Genomic DNA, 24,365 nt, shown 5'->3' with positions numbered 1-24,365 from the left:
AGCTAAGTAGGGAGTAGAGTAAGGATTTGACTCTGGGTATCCTTAGACTATGTTCTTAACCAGAGAAAGGAAGATGCCATAAAAAGGTGAGAGGGCTAAATGCTTACATAGTTTCAGTTGTAAAATGTAAGTGCTCCAAATTAAGGTTATCTAGGTCTTCATTTTTGAGAGAAGGTATAAAAGACAAAGTGCCACGATGAGAACCTAGACACAAAGACATCACATTGGTGTCAGGTGAAAATAAGAAAGCCCTCCCCCCACTTGTATTTCACCTATTTTCTCTGTGGGAGTTGGGTCAAACTCAATGATTTTCTTAGATAACATTCGGTGTTCTCATTCCAAAGAGGGATCATCTTGGATGAACAGAGACTTCTATTTAGAGGATAGTGAGGCTGGACTGCTTGCTTGCTGGCAGTGAAAATAGCTTTAAATCTTGGGTTTCATCAGGCCATTCTTTTCAAAGGACCTAATGGTGTCATTACTTCTGGACATTGTCATGAGATCTTATAGTGTGAGTTTTCTGGGAAAGAGGGAGGAATATCCACTACAGAGTAGGATTATGGTTAAAGGAAGATGCATGAAAACACACCTTTATTTTCTGGGCACAAGAAAACGGTGATGAAGGCTAGAATAAGAGAAGAGAAAGATCCTTACGATGTCTTGGGCTCATCTGGCTAGTATCTTCTGAGTCATCTTCCAGGAAGAAAATTGAAGTAAAGTTCTTAACTGATATTGTCTGTCGGGTTTGTTCATCCAGAACTATAGAGAAAAAGTAGAAGGAAGGGAGAGGGAGGTAGGGAGGAAGGAAAGACGGAAGCAAGTGAGCAAACAAGGACGGAGGGAAGGAAAGGAAAGTAAAGGAAGGAAAGAAAGGAGGGAGGGAGGACTGGTCATATTTATTGGGCATTTCTTGAGCATCTCTTTTATTTAGTTAATGCCAGTCAGTGTTTGGGTAGACAGTGGAGACTCTCATTTGACCATCATCTCTCCTCCATGATGCTGTTTGTAGTCTCAGCTTTCTTTTCAGTGTATGTCCCCATGTCTCTTCATATACATGCCTGAGCTTTCTGTGTTTTAATGGTTATGATTTTTTTGTCATCAAGTAAATGTGGTTGTGAGTTGAAACTCAGGGCCAGTGGTGTAGGGGGGTGGGCATGGTGAGAAACTCTCTGCTCTTCTACCTCTATTCTCACCTCTTTGTTAATTCATTTACTCATATGACTTTTGTTCCAAACTTGAGCCTCTAGGACTTTGTCATTCTTTTACTCAAATGTCTCACCCATATCCAGAATATCTCCTTCCTTTCACCAGCCTATATGTTGTATAGGTCAGGTGCTCAGCCTATGCCAAAGCTCATAGGTTCAATTCCTATCCTACCAGGATGCCTTTCTCTGTCTCATGGACACAAACTGATTTAGAATCTGACTTATGTGTTGATGGAACAGGCTGAAGTTTGGTTGTGACAGGGTTATGGCTATGTCAGATTAATATGATCCCTACTACTTGCAATATAACTATAGAAATGGAGACAAACCATTTAATTCTCACACAGTGCAGAAGGGAAATTTCCTTTCTTTCTTGGAAAATTGGCTGAAGTACCTAAAGATACCAAGGCAAGAGGAGGTACCATAGCTAAAAGTCAAAGGGACTCTCTTGCTACCTGGACTTCTGCTCAATTCCAATAGATCAAGTAGAACACACTTGGTCTTATACCGTCTTCTGATATGTTTTCCAAAGAAGCATGTGGGGAAGAAGAGGGAAACCAAAATGTTAAATTAAGAAGATGGAGGAGTTGAAAGTTGGAGGAGTTTTTATACTGAGTTGGAAGTTTGCAGTCTGTCATGAGTTGTGGGAAATGGCAATCAATTCCAGAGCTGCCAGAGCTACTCTCAGGACCCTTGTGCCTGATTAATACTGTACAAGACATGCAGGGACGAATACTACTTTCTTTCTAAAATAGTCACAGGCTTGGTGGTTCGATGGAAACAGAACAGGTGTAAAAAAATTCATGACTGCTGGTGAAAGCCAACAGAGCATTGAGCAGCTATAATTGTTTATAATGAGTGTTAGTTCCAAAAATAAATGAGTAGCAAGAGTTGATTACCTGAGAGGTAAGCGAAACCAAAGGGGCAGCTTACTAAGACTGATACTTTTCAAATCATCAGAGTTTGAGGACTAATTTTGGATGGCATATGAATGCAGAATTTAGTGAAATTTTGGTAATGTCATCATATAGAAAACCCAGACCAGTAAACCATTTACTGGGATCTTCTCTCTTCCCTACTTAAGTTACCACAACCCTAGGATCCTTACCTTGTTCAATTTGGAATATGATGAGTTTCAAGGATTTCTGGAGATTCTTGGCCTTTGTGGCCAGCTCCAACTTGCACTTGGCTATGTGGTCTGTTTGAGGAACAAAGGGCTTTCCATCTGCCTTGCCACTGTCTGCACATACTGTAGCATACTTCTCAATTGTTGCCTCCTCAGACAGGACATCATTTAGGACATTGAGCTTGTCATACATTAAGTCACTCTATACAGGGAAGAAGGAGACAGAATATTGTTATGAGGGATCAGTGCTTGAGAAGACAGAATGAAGAGGTGGGTGGTATGGGGAGAAATGGGAATGGGTAGTAGTTGGGCAGAAACATTGAGCATAGAAAACTACCTATTGGGAGATGAAAGTTTGGAAAAAGAAGTACTTGGGTAGATATGATGAGATAACCAAAGAATGTTAGGGAATCAAACAGATATCATTTGTTTCTGGGCAGCTATGGGAATCAATGTATGTTGCTGAGTCTCTCTCATGTCAGACTGGCCTGTAAAATGGTATGTAACATGGCAAACATGAGGAAAGATAAATATTTCTGGATTGATATTTTCACAGGCATACTCCTATGGATATGGATGTGTCTCTGCGTGGGTACCTGGTGTCTGCCTTTGTATGTGGGTATGTTTGTGGATATACTGATTATGGCTTGATTCCCAGCTCTATCACTTAATAGTTTGTGATTTGAGGCAAGTTACCTAATCTCTTTGTGCTTTTATATTCTAGGGCAGTTTTGAGGATTAGATAAATTAATACATTAAAAGTGCTTAACAGTTCCTGGCACAGAGCAAGTGCTATGTAAGAGTTAGCTATTGCTGTTGCTGTTGTTATAGAGAGGAATGTGGGTGTATTTCTAATATGTATTTGTACATATTTTCAAGCATATTCTGGTATACAACCATGTACATATCTGCTTGGTGTGCACTTGTGTCTAGGTGTGGATGGATGCTTGGTATATGGTTAGGTACCTGGTACATGTATAAGCATGCATAGTTCCACTCTTCATTTGGTGAAAGATGTAATTTTGATGAGATGGATGTTCCCCATCAGGGAGGCTTACTAGCTGATCTTCCCTGCCTTTCTCTTACAATTCCCAGTGAGAGGCACTTTTATTAAAAATGGGGCCCTGGCTCCACAAAGAGTATAAGACTAAAGGAATGGAAACTTACTTTCAAAATCACAGACTCTATTGCTGTATTGTTCTGTTTTATCTGACTCCAGGCCTTTACAATATCAACCACAAAATCTTCCACTGCAGAGCATAGGAATCTGGAAATACAAGATAGATGGCACAATGCGACATGGACTATGAGATCCAGAGCCCTTTTCTCTTATAATGTCATTATTCTCCATCTTCTTCCTCCTTCTTATTTATCCCTTTCTTGATCTCTCCTCCTTTCCCTTCCTTTCAGCACTTCCCTTCACTCTTTCCCCTCTCTATTTGTCTTTTTTCCCCTGCTTCATGTACATAGAAAAATATGCAAGTACCTAAGAGAGTTTAAGTAGCATTTCTTAGTCCAAGTTCTGAACCAGAAAAGAGAATTCTATTGATCTACCTTGGGTTAACTTTCACCCTGGGTCAAATCAGCTATAGATCAAGGGAAAGGCCCAGCTAATTTAGTGCAAATATAATGATATTGGGGAAACTACCTGTAGGGAATGTTTCTCAAAGGAGAATGTGGTAGGTTTGGCAGTAACCCTCCAAAAAGTCCTAGGTGGAATGAATGACCCACATATTTAGGAGGGGAGAATGTGTTGTTTAGAGTATGAAAAATCAACTGTAGTAGGAGCTAGAGAGACCTTTCCTAGTGTCAAATAGAAAGCAAGGTGTCCCTACTGTAGTAAGCTATGCTATGCTCTTGAATGTGTGGAATGTTGTATTTCTCTTCTATAACCGTTCGTTTTTTTTTCTTAAAAATTAAAAAAAGTTTCAGTTACATTTGACATACAATATTATATTAGTTTCAGGTGTACAACTTAGTGATTAGACATTTACATAACTTACAAAGTAATCACTCTGATAAATCTAGTACCCATCTGACACTATACATAGTCACTACAATACTGTTGACTATATTCCCTATGCTATAATTTACATCCCCATGACTACCTTGTAACTACCAATTTGTACTTCTTAATCCCTTTCACCCAACCCTCAATCCCCTCCCATCCAGTAACCATGAAAATGTTCTCTGTATCTATGAATTTGTTTCTGTTCTGTTTGTTTGTTTATTTTCTTCTTTAGATTCTACTTGTAAGCGAAATGATATGGCATTTATCTTTCTCTGTCTGACCTAGTCCATTCAGCACAATACCATCCAGGTCAATCCATGTTGTTGCAGATGGCAAAATTTCACTCTTTTTTTATGGCTGAGTAATATTCCTGTGTGTGTGTGTGCATGCGTGTGTGTGTGTGTGTGTGTGTGTGTGTATGTGTGTGTGTGTGTATCACCTCTTCTCTTCTTTATCCATTCATTCATCGATGGACATGAAGGCAGCCTTCATATCTTGACTATTTAAACAATGCTGCAATGAACATATGGATTCACACTCCTTCAAAGCAGTGTTTTGGGTTTCTTCGGATAAATACACAGAAGTGAGATAACTGGGTCTTTCTTTGTTTCTTGTTATAGACTTTGTTTTAAAGTCTATTTTTTCTGGTATAAGTATTGCTACCCCACCTTATTGGTTGTTTGTTTCCATTTTCATGAAATATCTTTTTTCATCGCTTTACTTTCAGTCTATGTGTGTCTTTTGTTCTGAAGTAAGTCTCTTGTAGGTGGCATCTGTAAGGGTCTTGTTTACTTACCCATTCACCCACCCTATTTTTTGACTGAGACGTTTAATCCATTTACATTTAAAGTATTTGTTGATAGATTTGTAGTCATTGCCATGTCATTATTCATATTTTTTATCATTTTTTTCTTTCTCTCCCCCACTCTCCTCCCCCTCCCCCTCCTCCTCCTCCTCCTCCTCCATCCTTCCGACATTTCCTGCCATACTGGCTTGGTGGTGATGAACTTCTTTAGCTTTTCTTTTTCTGGAAAGCTATTTATCTGTCCTTAGAATCTAAATGATAGCTTCGCTGGGTAGAGTAGTCATGGTTGTAGGTCCTTGCTTTTCATCACTTTGAATATTTCCTGCCAATCCCTTCTGGCCTTCAAAGTTTCTGTTGAGAAATCAGCTGACAGTCTTATGGGAGCCTCCTTGTAGGTAACTAACTGCTTTTCTCTTGCTGTTTTTAAGATTTTTGTCTTTAACCTTTAGCATTTTAATTATGTTGTGTCTTGGTGTGGGCCTCTTTGGGTTCATCTTGTTGGCTATTCTCTATACTTCCTGGGCTTGTATGTCTATTTCTTTTGCCAGGTTAGGGAAGTTTTCAGTCATTTTTTTCTTCAAATAGGTTTTCAATCTCTTGCTCTCTCTCTTCTTGTTCTGGTATCCCTATGATGAAGATGTTGGTATGCTTAATGCTGTCCCAGAGGCCCCCTTAAACTATCCTCATTTTTTTTGGATTCTTTTTTTTTTTTTTTTGATGTTCTGATTGGATATTTTCTGTTACCTTCTTTTCTAAATCACTGATTTGATCCTCTGCTCATCTAATCTACTACTGATTCCTCCTGATGTATTCTTCATTTCAGTTATTGTAGTCTTCATCTGACTAGTTCTTTTTTTATGTTTTCTGTCTCTTTGTTAAAGTTCTTCCTCAGTTCATCTACTCTTTCCCTAAGTTCATTGAGCATCCTTATAACCAGTGTTTTGAACTCTGCATCTGGTAGATTGCTTGTCTCCATTTTGTTTAGTTTTATTTTTTCCTGGAGCTTTGTTTGGTTCTTTCATTTGGGAAATGTTTCTTTGTCTCCCCATTTTGGCTACCTTCCTGTGTTTATTTCTATATATTAGTAGAGCTGATATGTCTCTCGGTCTTAATTGAGTGGCCTCATGTAGTAGGTATGCTGTGGGGCTCAGTGGCACAGTCTTCCCTGGTCACCTGGGCCAGGTGTTCCAAGAGTGTGCTTTGTATGGGTTGTGCATGCTCTCCTGTTGTAATTGAGCCTTGGTTGCTCTTTGCAGGTCAGTGTGAGAGACTGACCCTTGGGCTGATTGATTGTGAGGACTGGCCATGACTACAATGGAGGAGTTGTTGTGCAGGAGCTGACCCTATGGAGCAAGATTCATTTTAACGGGGCTCTTGTGCCTGCCCAGTCTGGCCTTTGGGTGTGTTGTCCTCAGATGTGACCCCGGGTGGTGCTCTGGCTCAAACTGAAGCCGGCCACTGGACATGCAGGCCAGGGCCTCCTGGAGGAGCCCTCCCACAGGCCAAGTTCAACTGCAGCCTAGGCCCTGCCCAGAGCCACCTGGCATGAGCCACCAAGCAATCCACAGATGTCTGCCACCCACACTGGGCTTGGATGTGCCTCAAGAGGCCAAATCATGATTCAAAGCTGCCTGCCACTAGTGCTAAGCTTGAGCTGCTCACCAAGAGGTATGGGACATGCTGAGGCCAGATGCTGCTTGTTTAAGTTTGTTGAACCTTTATGAAATTTTAGGAAAATCCACAGCATGAGCCAAGGCGGGTCATTTAATAGAAAAGCCACTAGAAGTGGCTTGGGTGGTCATGCAAGTTGGGTGGGGCAGGATCTGAGGGAATCACCAGGGCAGGGTGACAAGTATTGGCCTGATTGATAGAGACTCAGAGATGGTGGCTGCCTAAGTCTACGAGCTGGTCAGAGAGAGCTCAACAAAGGAATCATAGCCTCTGCTAGCCCTTCTGTCTGGGAGAAAGCTTCCCCTTAATCCCTTTCCCCAAAGCCAAACAACTTAGTTCATCCCTGTATGTCCCTGGCACCTCTGGAGCTGCTGCCCCCGGGGCTGGATATCAGAACAAGTGAGTCAGTCAGCGAGTAAGTCCGCATACAGGCCCCTTAAGAGGAATGTCTGTGACTCCAGTGGCCCTTTGTCTCACTCAGCCTTAATCTCTGCTGGTTTTCACAGCCAGAAGTTGTGGGGACTTCTCTTCCTGACACTGGAACCCTGGGCTGGGGAACCGGTGTGAGGCTGGGACCCTTGCTCCTCAAGGGTCCTCTGCAGCTGAGATATCCCTCCCATTTCTTAACTGCCACACCTACTGGTGTGGAATCTCCCTGTTCTGTGTCTCTACCCCTCCTACTGGTCTCGAGGTGGCTTCTTCTGTACACTCTTAATTTTAGGACTTCTGCTCAACTAGACTTCAGGCAATTCTCAATGATGGTTGTTCTGTAGCTTAGTTATAATTTTAATGTGGTCATGGGAGGAGGCAAGCACAGCATTTACCTACTCTGCCATCTTGACCAGAAGTCCTCCCCTTCTTCCAAATTTCTGGCTTGCAATTTTGTCTTTTTGGAGTAGCAGGAGTCCTTACCCCAATCTCATTTTGTTCCCTAAACTTTCCAGGAGGTTCGAGTTGGAAGAAATTTGATTTCAGAAAATAAACATATACAGGAGGCTCTCGAATAACATTTTTTTGTTCAATGTCATTTTGTTATAATGTCAATAAGATGCTGTAGGAACTTAGCTCTTGTTTATATCAATTAGCTTATGGTATAATTGATTTCATTGTACATTTTTTACCATTGTTCTAAGAACCTATTGATGATGTCAAGTGAGGACTTAGTGTACTTTCCTTGGCCTCAATACCCCAAGCTATCAAAATGAGCCCCATCTCTAACCGAGGAACAGCCCATGAGGGGCAAAAACATCCCAAAAGTTAAGAGCTAAAGAAAGATTGACCTAGTTGCGATGATCATCTCTGTGGGGTACTTGGCCTTCAGGATTTTGCTCAGCTCAGTGCTTGCAGATTCTAAGTGTTGGATAGCAGCAGCCTAGGGGGAAAAGGAGTGATCAGCTCTGGAACCTTCACACTGAGACATAGTGTGCTGCCCATCTTCATCCCCTCAATTTTTCCTACTGGCTCTTTACCATCAACTAAACTACCTCTCCTGAAATAATCATAATCAAAGAATTCTTGTTGAAGATCCCCATAGATAATCTTAGATTTGTGTTCATTCTAAAAATAAGACATGTATATTATTTCCTCTCATTTAAATCGATACCCAAAAACTCATATAAAGGTGGTAATGTTTGTTTCAAATAAACAATCTAATATTACAAAGCTAGTAAGCAATATATCTGGGATTTGAACCCACATCTTTCCAATACCAGAATGTCACCTCTTATAATATTAGTAATAATAATAGTAATAGTAATAGTAATAATAATAATAGCCTCCACTTATATAGTTCATGCTATGTGCCAGGCGCGCTCTCTCTCTCTCTCTCTCTCTCTCTCTCTACATATATATATGTGTGTGTATATATATATATATATATACATGTGTATATATATATGTCTCATTTGTTATAGCCTGGGTGAAAGGGAACCTGAAGGAAGACTGCTGACTTGAGCAGATTTTATGGCCCTTTTGCCTGGAAAAATCTAAAGCAGTCTTCCTCTATGGGCCAGTTTTTCAATAATCTCATCCTCATCTAGCTCATGGACAATACAAATACTTCTCTCTGAATTTTTTAATATTTAGCCTCATAATACTAAAAAGTAGGCCCCATATCACAGAACAGAAAACTGAGACCCAGGAAAAGGGGGAGCTGATAAGTGGCAGAGTCAGAATTCAATTCCAGGTCGTCTGGCTCTTGAATCTGTACTCTTAACTACAACTTATACTCCTTCTCCATCACCCCTTACATTTAAGCATCCACCAAGTCCTGATGATTCTATCTCTTTAATATGTCTTAAATATGCCCACTTCTCCTTATCCCTGTTACTACTACTTCACTGATCCAAATCATCATCTTTTGCCTAGACAATTACAGCATCTCCCATCTTTTCTCTTTGTCTCTAGTCTTTATTCTTTCTCCACATGCCATGGAACTCCCCTGCATAAAACCTTTCTATTAAATAGCAGAATAAATAGATGGATAGATTTGTGATGAAGTATAGTAAAATATTAATGGTACAATCTACCATTTAAAATTTCCTGTATCTTTGAAAATTTTTATAATAAGATTTAAAGAAACCCTTATATAATTCCCATTGCTCTTAGGATAAAAGTTCAAGCTTCCTACCATTGTTTAGCAGATTCTTCCTGGCCTGGCCCCTGATTAATTCTCCAGCCTCGTCTTTAGTTATTCTCCCTGATTATCCCCTCCTTGGCCCCTATGTCTCAGCCATTATGAATGTGTTTCAGTTCTGTGAATATTCCATGCTCTCTCTTGCTTTTGGAACAACACAAACTGTTCCATCTGTCTGGAACATGCCTCTTCTTTCTCACTATCCTGGTTAACTCCTTCTGGTCCTTAAATCTCTTCTGAAAGGGAGTTTATTCTGAGAAGCTTTCCCTGATTTCTCCCAGACTAGGTTAGATTCACCTGCTGGGTATTCCTACACACACTACTTACTTATATATACTAACACTCATACTACATTATAAAAACCATTTTTCTACCACTGCAACTAGATATGAGCTTCATGACAGCATGGATAAAGTCATTCTTCTTTACCAACTAGCATGTAAGAACAGCTACTAGAACAGTATCTCACACATAGTAGTTAATCCATAAATATTTTCCATAAATATTTTGAATGAATGAATAAGTAAATGGCCAAATGAATTATATCCCCAATACCTAACACAGTTTTTGATAAATAGCTACTGATTGACATGTTCCCAGTTTTCAATAATCTCATCCTCATCTAGCTCATGGACAATACAAATACTTCTCTCTGAATTTTTGTCTATTATTTCACTGTATAATAAAGATGTTGGCCTGAATTACACCTGGCAGTAATTACCTCAAATCGGGGTACATCCATTTCAATTTGTCCTCTTAGCAATGGGGTTTGTCTGGGAGTCTCACGGATCATCACACTCCATCTGAAATTAAGTTCAAAGACAGACATTTAGGACTCTGTTTCATCACAGGTTGGCATCAGTGCTTCACATGCTAAAAAAGAGGTCAAAATGTTTATGTGTTGGGTAGAGATGGATTTTAGGGATGGCAAAGCTATCTCAGGTCACCTGATCTCAAGGTATACCACAAGAGGGGACACTGCTTCATGACTTCTCTAGGACAGTATGATGAAAGGAATTCCACTACAAGGTTCTCAGAGAGCAGTGCTTCTCAACCAGAGGTAGCTATCAAGATCATCTGAGGTGCTTTTATAAAATACATATACCAGGGCCTTACTCAAGACCTACTGAATAGTAATCTTTGTGGTAGGATGGAGCTTAGTATCTTGAGAAAGCTCCCCAGAATATCCTTATGGGCAGTCATAAATCAAATACTATGCCTTAGCATAGGAAGTCTTTCTTCTCAGAAGATAGATCACAATCCCTCTTCTCTAGAGCAGAGAAATCTAGGTCAATTGTTTATGAATCCTCATTTTTTTAGTTTCTTTGAGAACCTGATGAAGCTACAAACTAGTTTTTATAACATTTTAGAATAGAATAGAAAGATGAAAACTCCTCAGGAAAAATATGCTTACATAGATAATTGACTATGCAATTTGAAGAAGGTTCACAGAACCCTTTAAATTTACCCATGGGGCTCCTGCTCTAGGATATTTTAAGTTGATGAGATACTTTATTGACATTCAAAGGATACATGCTAGACCCTGGCTTCCTAATAGTCAAGGCCCCCTGCCCCACCCAAACTGCCCTGCACTGAAGCCAGAAACACCATGAAGAAGGTTAGAGCGTTCCTGATTGAGATAATATAACTAGGAGTAACTGGTTTGCAACTGGAAGAGGCACAATTGCCTGATCTTTCAGCTACTCACCTGTCTAGGATCCTCACACTAGCCTGCTCCACTCTGTTGAGGATGTTCAGAGGTGACTTGTTTTTGTTCCAGAATGCACCCCAGCCTAGGACACGGGCCAGATCATTGCCGGTTCCAAGAGGGATGACTGCCAGCTGACACTGCAAGAACAAAACCAGGCACCCTTTTCAGACAGTCCTACCAATATTCACTTATAAAAGGACCCAGATGATGCTCTTTGGGAAAGATTGTGGTCTCAAAGCTAGTGGCAATAAAGGACTTCTGATTCTAGGAAGTGTGATAGGAAGATATTTGAAGTGAAATTTTCCCTAGGGAGTTAGGCCCCACTCCTGGCCATACAGAACCTACTTAGTAAAGGGAAAAGTTGCTGGAATATATCAATATTTATAGCCATGTTTATACAATAGAAATATAGCCACAGATTTCTATCTAGGCTGGGCCAAAGAAGCCAGGTGCCTCCAGAGACAAAGCTGCTGGATTCAGAACTGCAGAGAGCAGCTTAGGGAAAGGAGGGTGAGAGAGAGGAAAGTTTCTACTACTCTTGAAACTCAGGGAAGAGAATCAATTGACTTAGGAGGGGTAGGAAATTAGGGGCTGAACATTGCCTGAGGCCACTTCTTTTTTGCTTGTTCTCCTCCTCTTCAATTATTCACTTTGGAGGTTGAGGAATAGAACACTCAATTTTTCCCTGCTAACTCCCTCATTTCTCCTTCCACAGATAGAAAACCAGAAAACAGTCTAGGTGAGCAGGCTTATATTGGGAATCTACTAGTCAGGATGAGTAGGAAACCAGTGGAAAACATGTATTTTACAGACAAGGAGAGTGAAGACCAGGGACTTCTTGGGATGAGAAGCTCCAAATCCCAGTCTCTCTAGAATGGCTAAATCAAGTCAGCTAGAAACTCACCCTTTCATGTAATCCAAAGGCATCAATCAGAGATAACACCCAGCTCACACTGCCATCTCCACCACAAACTACAATGCGAAAGCGAGCAAAGTTCTTGAACATGGACAGCCTGGAAGGAAAGGGAGAAAAGGGAGTCATTTCATGAACTTCTGGGTTTTACAATTCTTTCCTACAATGTTCCAGGCCCAAGGGCTGCTGCTTCTGCACCCTACTACTAGGCTACTTGCCTTTTGTCCCTTAGTCCCTATCTCTCTGTGTACCGAATATCATAGGCAATGCTCTCACAGGCAGTCCTTGAGATGAGACATTGCCTCAACCCACACTATTCTGTGCCTAACCTTGCTCTGAAAGCTACTAGTACCTAGCAAAAGCTACTTGCTGAGGTCTAGGAATTTTGCCTTGCATGGTGGTCAGTGGGCTGATAGAAACCAGGACTGAACAGTCAGTTGTCCCTGTAGTAGAGATATATCTATTTGACTCCAGGAAAAAGAATGAGCGAGTGACAGGAAAAGTGAATAGCAATATTCATTTGCCTCCTCCTCTGGGGTCAGGAGACATAGCTATACCTCTTCTAACCAAAAAAGGTGGAACAAATCTGAGAGAAGAACATGGGCTTGAAAGAATTTCTGGGAGAGGGCTAAAAGCCCTCCAACCAGCCAATCCAAAATACTCTGGATTTATGTGTCTGTGTTTTGACTTGAGAAAATGGATCTTTCCTGCTCAGGTATTAGAACTAATTCAAGAAAGCCTACCCTAGTCTAGAATGTATAGAAGGCACAGTCCCTTCTATATACCCCCTATATGCCTTACCCCATGCTTACCCGGCTTCAGGTCCACCCTTCACCAGGTCAAACACTTGAGACGGGTTAAGGTATTGCTTAAATTTTCGGAGGAAGACAATCCCTTGGTGATCGCCACTTTTGGAGTTGATGAAGATGAGAAGGGGACATGAACAGGCTGATGACCAATCAAGATTCCAGAAGTCTGAAGATACTACTAATTGGCCTGATAGATGCATAAAATAAAAAGAAAAAGAAGGAAAAAAGACCAGAGCCATTGAAATAAAAACAAGACATGACTTAACATCAAGTTTTGCAATGATTTTTAAAATAAAACAGTTTTATTGAGGTATAATTGATATACAAAGAACTGCATATATTAATGTGTACAATTTAATGAGTTTTGACATATGCAAACACCCATGATACCATCACCACAATCAAAGAAATAGACATATACAGTATCTCCCAGAGTTTTCTTATTCTCTAGACTCCTGAGATAGAGGAACAAATCGGAAATCAGTATAAATCCTAAGTTGCTCTCATTGAAAAACAAACAACAATAAAAGAAAAAACCAGTCTTTGCCCAGCTGTGGCCAGGCAAGCAACATTTGCTGAGCAACTACTATATTCTAATCATCATGCTAGATACTGCTAGGAATATAGCCCTTGCCCTCAGGCTGGGGAGACAGGCTCATACACAAGAGTATGTTGGAACACAAGGAATAAAGAAATCGGTGCCACAACCAAGGATTAATAAAATACTGAGGGGAAACTGAGTAAAGAGAAGGTTGAGGGCCCAGGAGGAGGATCAGCATACCAAATAGTCCTCTCTCTGCCTGGGACAGCTTGGTTCTCACAGTGAGAAGATACCAGTTCAGGAGAGATGGGAGGAAAGGCTGCCTTTTAGCCAAGAGCTAATGATAGAACATCAATATGGGTTGAAGCAGGGAGCTTTAATCAGTCCTCTAAGGCTCTGACAGAGCAATCCAAGTTATCAAACCAACTTTCAGGGGAAACAAGACTATAGGGAAATTATCTAAACAGGAAAGAGTCTTTTAATAATTTCCAACACTGAAGTTCCCCATAGAGAAGTGTAGTTATGGCAGTCTAAATTGCCATAGCCTGCTAGTTCGTGTTGAGCTTTAGATCCTATTGGCAGAGAGAGAGAGGCAGAGAGCAATGGTCCCCTAGGAGATGCTAGACAAATTGTGAGCATCCAAACCTGTGAACTTGTGGCTTTCCAGGGATGACGCAGCAAAAATAAATGCAAAAAGCAAAAGGCATGTGGCTTGCTCCTGACTGGTGTGGGCCAGGGGTTAGGTTGAGCTGTCTCATTTGTTATAGCCTGGGTGAAAGGGAACCTGAAGGAAGACTGCTGACTTGAGCAGATTTTATGGCCCTTTTGCCTGGAAAAATCTAAAGCAGTCTTCCTCTATGGGCCAGTTTCTAAGCCAGCTAAGCAGTCATGCACCAAATTTCCAGGGCTTGCCAGGACTCACAGCTAAGGAGAATCTGCTATGTACCTTCAGTAGCATAGCTTAAAAGTAGTTCCTCTCCCTGAACATATTATGCAAAAGTAGTACCACCATTTTCAACATTTTTTAAAGAAAAGGTAATATGTTAACTCATGGTAGTTAAGACATATTAATTCATTTACTCAACAAATATGTATTGAGGACATTTTCTGTGCCTGTCCTTGTTATGTTCTGAGAATACAGTGGTGGACAAGATAGAAGCAGTCTTTGCTCTCGTGGATAAGAGGAGGGATAAGAATATATATTTATATTTACTAGTATATACATGAAAGTATTCAATAAAGTAATGAAAGTAGTTAACTGTGAGTGGAGATGGGATGTGGCTGTAGGAGATTGAGAAGATCAGAGAAAGGATAGCAGAAAGACTTTTTACTAAATATGTGTATATGTGTGTTTCTATTAAAAATATTTGATACATGTGGATATATTAACTAGTCAAGAATTAAATTTAGAATTAGGAAAAATAATTATAATAATGCTATCTGTAAGATAAGTAGCCTTGAGGGTATAACTGAAATTATTTATAGATCTATTTGACATCTTGGAGCATGGGCTGCCTTCTGCAATGTAATTCTACAAGATAATGTAGCCGTGTGCCACATCTGGTTGCCCCCCCCCCAGGTTTATTCACTAACCTAGAGCAAACATCTTAACTTCTTTGAATGCTTATTTCTCTATATGTACAATAGAATCAATTTGTAATAACTAATAAAATAATTCTGGGTGGGGATGGAAAGCTGCTAGATAAAGAGAAAATTATATAATTAAGGCAACTTGAACTTCAGTGTCAAACCTAATTTGGTCACAGATGGGAAGACAGAGGGAAGCTGTGCTGGCAGGAAGTCATTCCCAGGAGAATACAAGGGCAGCCTCATTTAACATTTCCTATATAGTCAGAGGACATCTGAATTTGAGCAAGGCCAACTTTGTCAAGAGAATCTTGTGAACAAGGTGACAAAAACGGTTGGTGTTGTGGGTTGAAATGTAGCAATGTTAGGCAGATTCATAACCAGGTAAATAATCGTGCTCACTGGTTGATTTTGAATAGGTTGATGTTAATTATAAGAGAGTGTCTTGTATTAGTTAATAATTTTAATCAATTCACATGAAAACACAGAAAGCTACCTTGCCAACTTTGAACTATACAAAATTAGAGAGAGATCTACTGGATGTGTGAATCAAGATTGAAAAATGACCTCAGCAGGAAGATGGGTCAATGTCAACAAGATGAAAAGGGATAAATTTGAAGCTTGGCCTTTAGGCTCAAGGACATAAATTTCAGCAGAACAGGACAATAGGAACTTGGCTTGATAGTGTCAAGAATGAAAAGGGCTTAGGGGATTTAGTTGACTTTAAGGTCCAGATGAGTCAACAGCCTGAAAGAGCCTTTTAGAAAAAGCATGTCTTTTTGAACTACATTAATATAACCACAGTGCCCCAAATCAGGGGGCTAAAAGTCCCTCCCAAATTTGTTTGCTTCATACCACATAAGGATGTTAAATTAGCATAAGGTTGGCCTACTGTTTCCCTTCCTGAATTTTAAAATCCTCCTTTACAAATGTTTACTCATTTAACCCTCATAATGCACCTGAGTACAACTATTTTTCTCTATTGTCAGAAAACATATGGCAGATGAAGCACAGAGATGTTCAGTAACTTGAGCCTCACATAGTTAGTAAATGATGGAATGTGCTCCCAAGAATGTAGTATCAGCAACATCTGGGGACTTGTTAGAAATGCAAGTTCTTGTGCCCTACTCAGATCTACTGAATCAAAAGCTCTGAGGGTAGGGCCTAGAAATCTGTATTTTAATAAGCCTTTCAGATTATTCTGATGCATTCTTACATTTGACAACCACTGCACTATACTCTTTTGCTTACATATGAATCAGGGATGCTGTCTTAGTCATCTCTTATTCTCTAAATTGCTTGTCACTGAGCCTTACATGTATTCCATATATGGCAGTATTCCATAAATATATTAATGGATTCATGTAACAATCTTGTCTGTGCCTATACCTTGTACCCAGGTCTGAGTGAAGTTCTAGGGACAGAGAATTCAGTCTGGCCTGGGTGACAGATGTGCGATGGACTATATAATATAGCATGCTAGGTGCTCTGAGATATTGGTTCCAGGTTTACAGCAAAGAAAGTAATCTGGGAAAGTGAGGAGGGCCAATTACAGAAGCCTTCAAATAAGAGATAATGTTTGATTTTGTTCTTGTCCTATAAAATGAGAGAAGGAATTTACCAAGCAGACTGGATAGGAAAAAAGGGTAATTAGAAAGCATTCTCAGAAATTAGTCTGTTTATTGAATGAATGAATGAATGAATGAATGGGTGCTATTTAGCAATGGCAAGCACTTCCTCAGGAAGTCATCAGCTGAATGCCTCCACCCTGGAGGCTGGGGAAGGGATTCCCTAGCCTGGCCAGAGGGGTTGGACCAGATCATTTTTAAGGAACTTACCATCTCGAAGATGAAGTAGGACTTCCAAACAGGAAACCTATCCATTAAACAACATATTTGCCTAGGCCGAAAAGCCAGGAAGAGTCAAAAAATAGGGAGGTCTTAGAAGACAGTTCTAAGAAATCACAGGCCAAATAATATATGATAGAAATAAGGGTTTTCAAGAGTGAGATTCAATTGAATCAAGATTGCAAGTGATAGGAGGAAAGGCTAAAATCTATCTCATGGGGAATTAGATAAGCCACTACACACAGAATGGCTTAGCCCAGGTGCTTCTAAGCAATAATATTATGTTATTGGTAGAAAGCAAAAGAAAGTTGTAATGCCATTAATTGACAATCTATAACAAGAATAAGAAGTGATGTAGGATAGAAAAAAAAACAAACAAAACAAAAAAATCTTCTACAAGGACAGGAAGCACAGATTCTGTTGGGCCAATCACAAAGGATAAGTGGCAGCCCCTTAACACCTATTTGGGGTGATTTGTGAGATGCTAAGGCAGATATTCTTCAGTCTTCTCAAAGACATTTTCCCCAGGTCCCTGTGGGGGTGAGCAAAGTTTTAGATTCAAGACTAGATTGACTTTCATTAGCAGCCTGAGTTTGCTCAGCTGACTAGTTTGCTGCTTTTCCTCTTCTATGAACTTGATCTCTCTCCAAGTCCCTTCCTTCTACCCAATTGAACACTCTTATTTACCGGCTCATCAATCTCAGCACCTCTATAGTCAACTATCTGGTAGGCAACTCTAATATGTGAGAAATATTTGGAGAAATATTTGAGTAGATCTGAAAATAATATATACATGCATCCTTGAGTAATGTTAGCTTTTTGTTTGTGCCTATTATTATGGGACATATGAGTATGCTTGCCTAAAGAAGCCTGTGTGAATGGCTCATTTCATGTACCAATGTCTACATCTGTTAGGGTTGGAAAATAAACTGGAAGAGACTACAGTGGCTCTGAGTATATGTACATATATGTGCACACATAGGCACATGTGTTATGTCTCATTCTAAGACTGTGTTGTAAATGGCTACAGGAACCTTTGTCTCCTTCCATTCTCTGACCAAGGAAACTATAAACCTTTCTTTTCCTTTCTTTGCTCCCAGGTAATGCAGACTCTTTCTTGGCAATGAAGTAGGCAGCAAGCATCAATATAGAAATAATAGTTAAGTCAAAGAAATGTTGGTTCACTAATCACTTCCCACATGTCAGAGATGGATAAATTAACATATTAGTGAAATATACATTAAACATTTGGGAAGGGTTGGAACTTTCTTCCAGTAAGTGAAATTGACCACATACAGAATAAAACTAACCATACACAAACTGAAATTAATGGGCAGTGTATCTCTTTACTGGATTAATGAAATAGTAGCATGTCAGTTGGTAAATATATTAGATTTCTAAACTTGGTAGTGTTGTTAAAATAGGTTAGGTCTTTTTAGCTGTGATATGATTTTGATCTTGAAAGATCATCTTCTTTAATGAGTAATGGAGAAGCAAATGAACAACTCAGTGGTAGAAAGGAGAGCCTCTCAGAAGAAGCAAAGAAAAGATAGGGAAGGAGAGGTGAACTAAAAAAGACATCATTAATAAGTGCTAAAGAGCAAATTATCCCTGTGGGAATCTACAGTTTTCATTAGGCTAGAAGAATTGGGATTTAGTTTTGTGGTCCTTTTGGGGCCATTTCTGGATATTTAGGCCCTTTACGTATTATCACTTATCATCACAATATACAGTATCATTCCCATTTACAGATGAGGAAAGAGATAGCTCAGCGAATTTAAGTAACTTACCCAAGTGCACCTAGCTAGTAACTGACTAAACTCATGGTTGCATGGCCCTTGCTTTTCCTCTTACACTATGCTTCCTCATGTCTCACCTATTCTTAAAAACAAACACAGAACTAAACAAAACATCCCTCTTCTTTACCCCTGCTTTCTCTGTTCGAACATCTCTTGATGTTAGAGGTGTCTAGACCTCTTGATAGATGAATCTGTACAATGTTTACTCTTACTGTATTGATTTCATTACTACATCCTTTCTGTGCCCTACAATTAGTTGACATTCCTAACATTTTCTTATCTCCAAGTGTCTCTACCACTCCTTTGGCACTTAGCATATGTTACCTTAATTTGTCAATTGTCATATTACAGCACTATCCAAAATAACTATAAGCTCTGACAATGCCCAAATCTTGGATCATTTTGAAGCTTTCAAATACCTTTTAAATAGAGTTCTTAATAAATCACTGATGCCCAGGAATTGACAAAACATCAATGGAGTATGTTGGGCCAATGATCATGTTAGTTTCAGATTTGGGGACAACCTTGGTGTTAGTTTTATTTTTAAAAGGAATATAACCTGGGTCTTCATGCAGGTCTTCCTTAACCACCTAAATGCAAACAAACTTATTTCATGGATTATCTAGTATCTGGAAATTGTGAAAAAGCTGAAATCCTAATCGTTCAGAAACAATTGTGACAGAGGCTACAGAGAACATGCCTGCATACGTACATGCCGTAAACATCAACATTTACCACCCCAAAGGTCTAAAGAGACATGAACTGTTTCTACACATATGCACATTCCTACTCCCCAGAAATGTTTGAATGTTTGACTGGTCGAGTAGAATAATTTAACCACAGTCCTCTTCCCAATTCTTTTTACCTTCTCTCCCTCTCCAGTGTTATTTCTGAGGTTAAAGTTTAGCTACTCACCATCTCCTTTAGGGTCGCTTAGGGCAGTGGGAGGAATGACTGATGTTCGATGACTTCCAAAGCAGCATTCCTTGGAAAACCGTCTCCTGCAGTCATCATGCACCTGAAATGACAAGAGAAGAAAAGGGAAAAAAGGAGGGGGAGAGAAAAGGAAAAAATTGATCAGTCTTGAGTTCCAATTTTAAGATTCGAGTACTTAGTGTTCAAGTCTCCCCTTCTGAGATTTGGTGCTATACACATAACCCTGACTCGACCTGGACACTTTCTCTCCTCCACCTTGAGCCTGCACCACCCCTGAGTGTGGCATCTGAACTCTGTTCCTGTCAAAGGGGGATTTCAGAAGATACTCCTCATAGGCACTGAGAAGACACCAGTCGTAGGACACAACCTTAGTGGCCTATAAAATAGAGAGTTTACTTGCAGCATAAAATTGCTTATCCTGATAATATGCTATTACACTTCAATCCTTACAACAACTGTGGGTGGTAGGAAAGACATTAAGTACATTTTAGAAATGAGGATACCAAAGCTCATAGAGGTAAAGGTTCTTGCTCAATGTCAAACAGCTGGGAAGTGACAGAGCTGAGACTCTGATGCTACTAGTGGCCATTCTTTTGAGATTTCTGATATCTTCAAGCAATACTTCCTGGACAATTATACCGTTCCTAGAATACATGAAGCTGGCATGATTATGCAAAAGCAATTGAAAGATAACCAGAGGATACTAGAGTCTTCTTTTTTTAAATATTGAGATTATAATTGACATACAACATTTTATTGGTTTCAGATATATAACATAATGATTTGATAGTTGTGTATATTGCAAAATGATCACCACAATAAGTCTAGTTAACATCTGTCTCCATATATAGTTACAAAATGTATTTTTCTTGTGAAAAATTTTAAGATTTACTCTTTGGGCAACTTTGAAATATGCAATACAATATTATTAACTATGGTCACCACAGTGTACATTAATTACATCCCCAGGACTTATTTTTTTAATAACTCGTAATTCGTACCTTTGATTTTCTTCACCCATTTTGCCCACTCCATCACCCTTCTCTGGCAATAATCAATCTGTTCTCTATATCTGCAAACTCAGGTTTTTTTTTTAATCTCACATATAAATGAGATCCAACAGTACTTGTCTGTCTCTGTCTGACTTATTTCATTTACCATAATGCTCTCAAGGTCCTCCTGTATTGTAAAAAATTGCAAGATTTCCTTTTTTATGGCTGAATAATATTCCATGGGAGTTTGGAGAAACATGGTGGAGTGAGAGATGTCCCCAGTTCTCTCCCCTTGAAACAACAATAAGCTGAACATCTAAAACTCAACAAAAAACACCCAAACTGCACTGAGTGTGAGATTTGCACATAAGAGCTACCACAGGTCAGAACCCTGGGTGTCAAGCAGTGGACTGGGAGAAATAAAGAAGCTGCCTCTTGCAAGTACTGATGATACTTTGTAGTCACAACAATGGCAAGTTGTCATAGAACGTTTTTCCTCAGTTTCTTCACACAAATATAGTGAGGCCATGGGTCATTTATATATTTTTATGTTTCTTTAACACCGAAGAGTGTCCTGAGCCTAGAGTGAATTCTCGGTATTTGTTAATTGATTGAAATAGCTTATACTAAAAAATATAGTTTTGTCATCAAGACTCAGTTCCATGGGATAAAAGAACAGGGCTAGAGGTATCACTCTGCCCAGCTTCAAATTATACTACAAAGTGACAGTAATCAAAATGGCATGGTATTGGCAGAAAAACAGACACATAGACCAGTGGAACAGAATCGAGAGTCCAGAAGTAAACCCATATTTATACGGGCAAATGGTTTTCGACAAAAAAGGCAAAAACATACAGTGGAGAAAGGAAACCCTCTTCAAAAAATGCTTCTGGGAAAACTGGAAAGCCACCTGCAAAAGAATAAAACTAGACTGCTGTCTATCACCACACACCAAAATTAACTCAAAATAGATTAAGGACCTGAATATAAGACCTGAAGCCATAAAATACATAGAAGAAAACGTAGGAATGAAACTCAAGAACCTTGGACTTAAAGAGGAGTTTATGAATTTGACTTCAAAAGCAAGGGAAGTAAAAGCTAAAATAAATGAATGAGACTACATCAGACTAAACAGCTTCTGCTTAGCAAAGAAATCGTCAACAAGGTAAAGGGACACCATCTAAATGGGAAAATATATTTGCAAGCAATGCTTCTGATAAGGGCCTAGTATCCAAAATATACAAAGGACTCAAACAACTCAATAACAACAACAAAAAACAAATGATCCAATCAAAAAAGATTGGCAGAGGACCTGGACAGACACTTCTCCCTAGAGGACATACAAATGGCCAACAAATATTTGAAGAGATGCTCAACATTGCTAGCTATTAGGGAAACGCAAATCAAAACCACAATGAGATACCATCTCACACCTGTTAGAATAGCTATAATCAACAGGACAAGCAATAACAAATGTTGGAGAGGATGCAGAGAAAAAGGAACCCTTATACATTGCCGGTAGGACTGCAAATTCGTACAGCCACTCTGGAAGACACTATGGAAGTTCCTCAAAAAATTAAGAATTGATCTACCATATGATTCAGCAATCCCTCTACTGGATATTTAACTGAAAGACTTGAAAACCGATATCTGTAAAGATATTTGCACACCGATGTTCATAGCAGTATTATTCACAGTAGCCAGGACATGGAAGCAACCGAAGTATCCTACGATAGATGATTGGCCAAAGAAGCTATGGTACATATATACAATGGAATATTACTTAGCCATAAGAAGAGATAAAATACTGCCATGTACGACAACCTGAACAGACTTTGAGATAATCATGCTAAGCAAAATAAGTCAAACAGAAAAAGTTGAAAATCACATGATATCACTTATACGTGGGATACAAATCTAAAAGCAACAATGAACAGGACAAACAAACAGAGACCCATGGACATGGACTATAGACTAGTGGTTATCAGAGGGTAGGAGGTGGGAGGATGGGGGAGGTAGACAGGGTAAAGGGGATCAAACATGTGGTGACAGAAAAAAATCTAACTATGGAAGGTGAACACTCAGTGTAAATATATATGCCTTACTGTTAAAGTGTACAGCTGAAACTTATTGGATTTCGTTAACCAATGTCACCATAAAAAATAAAAATTAAAAAAAATTAAAAAAAATTTTCATTGAATATATACATACATTTTCTTTATCCATTTAGCCATAATGGAAACTTAGATTATTTCCATATCTTGACTACTGCAAATAATGCTGCAATGAACATGGAGGTGCATATATCTTTTCAAGTTAGTGTTTTCATTTTATTTGGATAAATATCCAGAAGTGGAATCACTGGATTATATGGTTCTATTTTTAATTGTTTGAAGAACCTCCATAAATGTTTTACATACTGTGTTTTACAGCAATTTACATTCCCACCAACAGTGCACAAGAGCTCCCTTTCAACACATACTAACACATTATTTCTTGTCTTTTCGATGATAGCCAGTCTAACAGGATGAGGTGATATCTCATTGTGGTTTTGATTTCCATTTCCCTGATGTTAATGAGGTGCAGCATATTTTCATATGCCTGTTGGCCACCTTGTATGTCTTCTTTGGAAAAAAAATTTATATTCAGATCATCTGTCCATTTTTAATTGGATTGTTTGAGGGTTTTTTTTTTTTTTGCTATTGAGTGTATGACTTCTTCATATATTATAGACATTAACTCATTATCGGATATGATTTTCTCTCATTCAGTAGGTTGCTTTTTTATTTGTTGATGGTTTCCTTACTGTGCAGAAGATTTTTAGTTCGATGCAGTCCCATTTATTTATTTTTGCTTCTGTTACCTTTGCTTTTTGATGTCAAATCCAAAATATCATCATCAAAGCCAAAGTCAAGGAGCTTACTGACAATGTTTTCTTCTAGGAGATTCATGGTTTCATGTTTTACCTTCTAGTCTTTGATCCATTTTCAGTTAACTTTTATGTATGGTATAAGATAGTGGTAGAGTTTCATTTTTTTGCATTTGGCTATCCAGTTTTCCTAGAACCATTTATTTTTTTCCCAGTACCATTTATTGAAGACACATTCTTCTCCATTTTATATTCTTGGCACCTTTGTTGTAAATTAATTGAACATATGTGTATGGGTTTAGTTCTGAGCTGTCTATTCTATTCTACTGATCTATGTGTGTTTTTATACCAATACTATAATGTCTCGATTACTGTGGCTTTGTAATATAGTTTGAAACCAAGAACTGTGATGCCTCTAGCTTTGCTTTTCTTTCTCAAAGTTGTTTTGGTTATATGGCAACTTCTGTGGTTCCATATACATTTTAGGATTGTTTCTTCTATTTCTGTGAAAAAAAATGTCATTAGAATTTTGATAAGGATTTTATTGAATCTGTAGATTACTTTGGGTATAATGTATATTTTAACAATATTCATTTTCCAATCCATGAACATGGAATACATTTCCATTTATTTGTGCCTTTTTTATTTTTTTTTAATCAATGTTTTATAATTTTCAGTGTACAGGTCATTCACCTCTTTGGTTAAATTGATTCCTAGATATCGTGTTCTTTTTGATGAAATTGCAAATGGGACTATTTTTTTTTAAATTTCTCTTTCTGATAGTTTGTTCTTAGTGTATAGAAAAGCAACAGAATTTTTGTGTTGATTTTTCAGTCCTACATTACTGAATTTGTTTATTAGTTCAACAGGGTTGTTTTTTTTTTTTTGGTTGCATTGTTTTGGTTAAT

At 38.9% G+C, this 24,365-nt stretch overlaps 1 protein-coding gene across 1 annotated transcript in view; it reads right to left on the bottom strand.

Moving 5' to 3' along the window:
• Positions 1-24,365, bottom strand: part of DGKK (diacylglycerol kinase kappa) — a 100,636-nt gene that overhangs the window by 15,906 nt on the left and 60,365 nt on the right. Inside the window, exons 8-17 of the mRNA XM_011386170.1 lie at positions 19,576-19,678; positions 12,890-13,073; positions 12,069-12,177; positions 11,162-11,301; positions 10,175-10,256; positions 8,099-8,190; positions 3,499-3,598; positions 2,314-2,533; positions 655-759; positions 108-204 (exon numbers count right to left, since the gene is read on the bottom strand). Of these exons, the coding sequence (XP_011384472.1) occupies positions 108-204; positions 655-759; positions 2,314-2,533; positions 3,499-3,598; positions 8,099-8,190; positions 10,175-10,256; positions 11,162-11,301; positions 12,069-12,177; positions 12,890-13,073; positions 19,576-19,678 (1,232 nt within the window). The remainder of the gene's footprint in view (positions 1-107; positions 205-654; positions 760-2,313; positions 2,534-3,498; positions 3,599-8,098; positions 8,191-10,174; positions 10,257-11,161; positions 11,302-12,068; positions 12,178-12,889; positions 13,074-19,575; positions 19,679-24,365) is intronic.

Source organism: Pteropus vampyrus, unplaced genomic scaffold (assembly GCF_000151845.1).
Source record: "Pteropus vampyrus isolate Shadow unplaced genomic scaffold, Pvam_2.0 Scaffold970, whole genome shotgun sequence".
Classification (NCBI taxonomy): domain Eukaryota; kingdom Metazoa; phylum Chordata; class Mammalia; order Chiroptera; family Pteropodidae; genus Pteropus; species Pteropus vampyrus.
Note: the sequence above shows the minus strand (reverse complement) of the source record. Positions and strands in the feature narration are given on the sequence as shown.